This window comes from Atta colombica, unplaced genomic scaffold (genome assembly GCF_001594045.1).
Source record: "Atta colombica isolate Treedump-2 unplaced genomic scaffold, Acol1.0 scaffold236, whole genome shotgun sequence".
Taxonomy (NCBI): Eukaryota; Metazoa; Arthropoda; class Insecta; order Hymenoptera; family Formicidae; genus Atta; species Atta colombica.
The window spans coordinates 305,343-310,044 of record NW_017259334.1 but is presented as its reverse complement, the minus strand read 5'-3'; the positions used below and the strand labels follow the sequence as shown (position 1 = coordinate 310,044).

The 4,702-nt window shown below is 38.1% G+C and overlaps 1 protein-coding gene across 1 annotated transcript; it reads right to left on the bottom strand.

The window, feature by feature from the left end:
- Positions 1-264: 264 nt before the first annotated feature.
- Positions 265-3,255, bottom strand: LOC108688551 (uncharacterized protein DDB_G0284459-like). Its single transcript, XM_018194854.1, has 5 exons — positions 3,238-3,255; positions 2,757-2,831; positions 2,340-2,649; positions 1,781-2,217; positions 265-1,327 (listed from the first exon to the last, which is right to left on the bottom strand). Exons 1-5 carry the CDS (start codon positions 3,253-3,255, stop codon positions 722-724), a joined length of 1,446 nt encoding a protein of 481 aa, XP_018050343.1. The 3' UTR covers positions 265-721.
- Between the last annotated feature and the right edge of the window lie 1,447 nt (positions 3,256-4,702).

Genomic DNA, 4,702 nt, shown 5'->3' with positions numbered 1-4,702 from the left:
TCTATGCTCTTCCTTTCTTCTTTTTCAGGTACAATATAAGGCTGAACAAAATATGATCATGTGATTTTGTTCGGATTAAAATCTTCTGGATATTAGTATTATTATTTAAACTCGTATGTCTGCTCTTCGTTCGTGTAGTATTTATACACAAAGTAACTTACAAGTATAGCGTATACGCGCGCGCGCGTGTGTGTAAGTGTGTGTGTGTGTGTGTGTGTGTGTTACGTAAAATACATACTAATTTCTATCTCTCTTTTTCTCTCATTTGTTATAACAAAATAAATATTTATTTAATATACTTCAGCATACCGACATACAGCAAGCCAAATGTCACGTTGTGAAAACATTTTTTAAAAACATTTTTAACGCATTGCAGCAGCGTACAATTAATCTATCGCTAGTTTGCGATTAGTTAGTCGGGACAATTAAATTGTGTAACGATATATAGAATAGATACTGAAGCAGGATAAATAAAAAGAACTATCTCTCAATAAAATAATATCAAAATAGCTATAATAATAAGCTTTCAAGAACACTTTTAACCTTACATTAAGACAATTAAGGCAAATAAGTTCAACGTTAAAATTCATATAGCTTTTTCGTGGTAAAAGACATTGTCGCATAATAATGGCGTATGCATGACGAAAAGACGTAACAAATATGGTTAATTAGATTATGCGCGACAGATCGTGAAAATGTCTAGGTATTAAATAACGCGTACTTAAAATTCTTTCTTTAAAGCAGATTGTAATAACGCGGTACGCATCGACGTCACCAGCTTCTCCAGCTCCTCGACCTTCATCTTCAATATTTTGTTGTCCCTTTCCAACTCAGTCGCTCTCTTGGTCATTTCCGATTCCTTAGCTTTCTTGTTCATCCGTGATCTTCGCGAAGCCTCATTGTTTTTTTCACGGCACTCCCTATATTGAGCGAGGACGACATCCTCTTCAGAATCGCTTTCTTCATAATATCTTTTCCTCCCGTTCTTATCTTTCGTCTTTGTACTGGTGACAGCTGCTTTCTCCCTCTCTTTATTTTTAGTAGTCGCTACCCTCGTTCTCTCCGATCTTCGAGATGCTACAGGAGACTTGACCGTGGACGAGGTTATCGTCGATGTTGCGCGAGTCTCCATCCTTCGACGCGGCGAAGGTGGCGCCGGCGCCGGTGCCGGTGCCGGTGCCGGCGCCGGCGCCGGTTCGTCGATCTTCTCCGTTTTTACCTTTGTGGAAGTAAATGATCGTACTGACGATGACGTTGCTGCGTGCGGTCTAACTTTCAACGTCGAAGAATCGGTAGATATATTATTTTCCAGCGAACGTATTTCATCCTGTAATAAAAATCAATTTTAGAATAAATCGTATGAATAGTTATAGCGATTGAATCAAATACTCCGCTAAATATGCACGAAAAAAATAATTTTGTTGAAATATCTAAAAATTTAGTTAGATACTTCAGAAGAATTTTGTTTAGACCATCAAAATAATTATATTGTAAGGAACTCAAATATGAGTAATGCTGAAAAAATCTGACATTCTCGTCTGCTATAATTATTTTGATAGATAAAAATCCAATAAAATTACTTTCTGATGATCTGTGTACTTAGCTAAATTTTTTATGAGGAAACTGATTACTAGAATATTAAAACGTTTTGCAGCATTGTCATCAACATTTAAGCGTTTTACATATAATTATTTATGTTTCAACAAAATTATTTTCAGATACTTAAATTTTGAGATACTTTCAGATTACTTAAAATCGTTTTTTCTTTGTATCAACATACTTCCCAAAGGTATGACAATAAGTCGAAAGTATCCGATCCAGTCGTCTCGATTGTGCGTAATTCATCCCATGTTTCGCGCTGATTTGCGACGGTGTTAAGTGACGTCGGGCAAGCGTAATTCAAATCATGACTCTTGGATTGGAGTGACGCGCTAACATCTGCATCATACTGTTTGCTCGGCGAGGTGCTCTTAGAAGCTATAGATTTTGGTGACATTAACCACGAGCTGGATGTATTGTTCTCCTCATTATTATATCCTAATCCATATTTATTAACGAGTTCCGATGGAGATAGCAGCAAATGACGGTTGTCATTTAATTTTTTAGTCGTCTTAACGGTATCCATCTTCAAATCCAACTTCTCATCAGTCGTTTTCGTCAAATTCTTTAACTCTTCCTCTTTTACAATCGAAACGCCGTTACCTTCGTATTTCGTATCTGGAACAAAGCGAATCCATACTAATGTTCTGCATTGATTATATCGGTCCTGATGAATTAGGTAATGAAATTCCATGCCTAATAAACGCCTAATAAAATTATTTATATATATAAATGTATACCTGATAGTTTAAACGTAGCCGATTCACCTATATGAAAATCGCATTGACCCTGGAACGTATCCATGCACCAACTGCTCAGATCCTGAAAGTCCTCTTCCCAGGCGGAAAGTGCCACAGGATCCTCTTCTTTCGTAAGATTTGCCTTTGTGTGCGGGAATATCCAGGGCTCCTTCAAAAGCTCGGACTCCATAGTCGGGCTCAGCAGAGGAACTGTCTCCACCTTCATCGAGGTGACATCTCCCAGTGGCCGCGATCTCACGCCACGAGTAACAGATAACGGAAGCTGCTGACGGTTGCATGATTTTGATACCTGAAACGTTTGCATCTTCCCATCAATATCTGATTGTCCAGGTCCAGGTCCAGAACGCGATGTTTCACTATTCCCGGATCTTTTCTCAGAATCGGAACAGTACTTACGTTAATAACACCTCCTTCCTCAACTGAAATGTTGCTGGTTGTTGGACGTTCGTAGATGGGAGGGATTTTGGAAGCCTAAAAAAGGTAATTGCATCGATTAATAAATAAACAATTTGTGATACAATCCAATTAATAATAATAATAATAATAATAATACTAATATTAATAAGTGTAATGTCAGTAATAATATAAATATAAATATAAATACATTAATTTAATTTAATATTACTATTAAATGATTATTGGATTAATATTAATAATAAAATAACAAATAACAATCAATCAACTTGATTGTAAAGTTCATTAGATATGTAAGTAGATATATTTACTAGCCTTTTACTAAATTAATAAAATTCTTTAGTACAGACAATTAAATAGGTCGATTTAATAAATGGTTGCTTTCCAGACGTTGCATTGACACGTAATTCCGAGAAAGTTTTTAATGTTTGTACGAATAATCTGATAACTAATATCGGTCTACATCCACTCTAATCCTCATATTGCTGAGCAATATAAGCGAAATAGTAATTCATCATGATAATATCATATTATATAAACCGACAGATCCTATCTTATGGATTATAAGATTACATCTGTGGCATATGTAAAACGTTCGATAAATTTTGCATTCTTCCTTTCTCGTATCCGTTTAGTGAATTTAAAGCTAGTTGTCTTTCAATAAAATATGGTATCTATCTTGATTTACAATATATTTCGAGCACTATTATGCTTAGTCATCTCCGAGCTGCTCCAAAATGTTACGTCAGACAACTTCCTATATGCAACTTATCTTATCTTTCCATGTTTTCTTTAGCAATTACACGTTAGCTCGATTGTATCAAGAAAAGCAAACAGCTTGTTGTTTCCGATATAATGTTATATCGCCATCGTACTTTATACAAGAGACCTTGAAAATGTCTTTTAATTTATCCACTTTTGTATGGACTAATAAGACTCATTACAGTCTTTATCTCGTTTTTCTCCCTCGTGATATACCGCTCTTTGCGAAAGACTGACTTAGATATGTTTTTTTTTTCTTCCAAGGTTTATCGATGGGCGGACAAGGCGCACTGCAGGAAAAGCTACAGTCCAACTAGTAGACTAGGCCGACTGGTTACGTAACGTTCGCTGTTTGGGCGCATGTGACTACTCCGATTCGAGTCTCGGCAGATCGGCGCGGGTTGCATCATACGGTTGCGGACGTCGGTCGCGGCGGCGCAGCACGGTGCGGTATATCGTAACTTGCGCACCTGATAGCGACCCTGCACTCGCGCGCATCAATACGACGCAAAATCATCGGGCCGGGAATACCCTCGAAGAAACTATATCCGTACGACCTGAAAATATATAGTTGCATCGACGACGCCGACGACACAACGACGACGATGACACGCGTCGCGCGCTCCAATCGATTCCTCGCGACTACGCAGCACTTTTCAATCGCTAGTGGGACCGACGGTTCCTGTCGATGGTTCGCGACGACATATTATACATCTACTTCCGCGTTTAGAGTTAGGTTTGTTTTTTTTTTTGTTGCTGCATTGGACCGCGTCTGAACTTTCCTTCTTACTTTTGCCAAGTATCAAACAAATATCGATCTATATTTCACTTTAAATACAAAAACGTGTACGCTAGCTTAACTAAATAAAAAACAGACCTCAGATCGTTACATAATGAGCTGAACTCTTTTACGCGGCAGAACGTCGATTAAATATTACGATTTATATTCGAATTACTCACCCTCCCTGAAACAATCGGTATCGGTGTACCTTCCACTTGGGCTGAGATAGAGCTGATAGAAAAGACTCAAGGAGGGTCAAGTCCGTGTTCGCACTGTGCAATTATTTTCACTCGCTCGTCTCGCGCGATTGATGTGTCGGAATCAGGTGGACGTGCGTGGTTCGCTGTATACTCCGTCGTGTAGTCTCTTCGATCGTCGTCCGTGA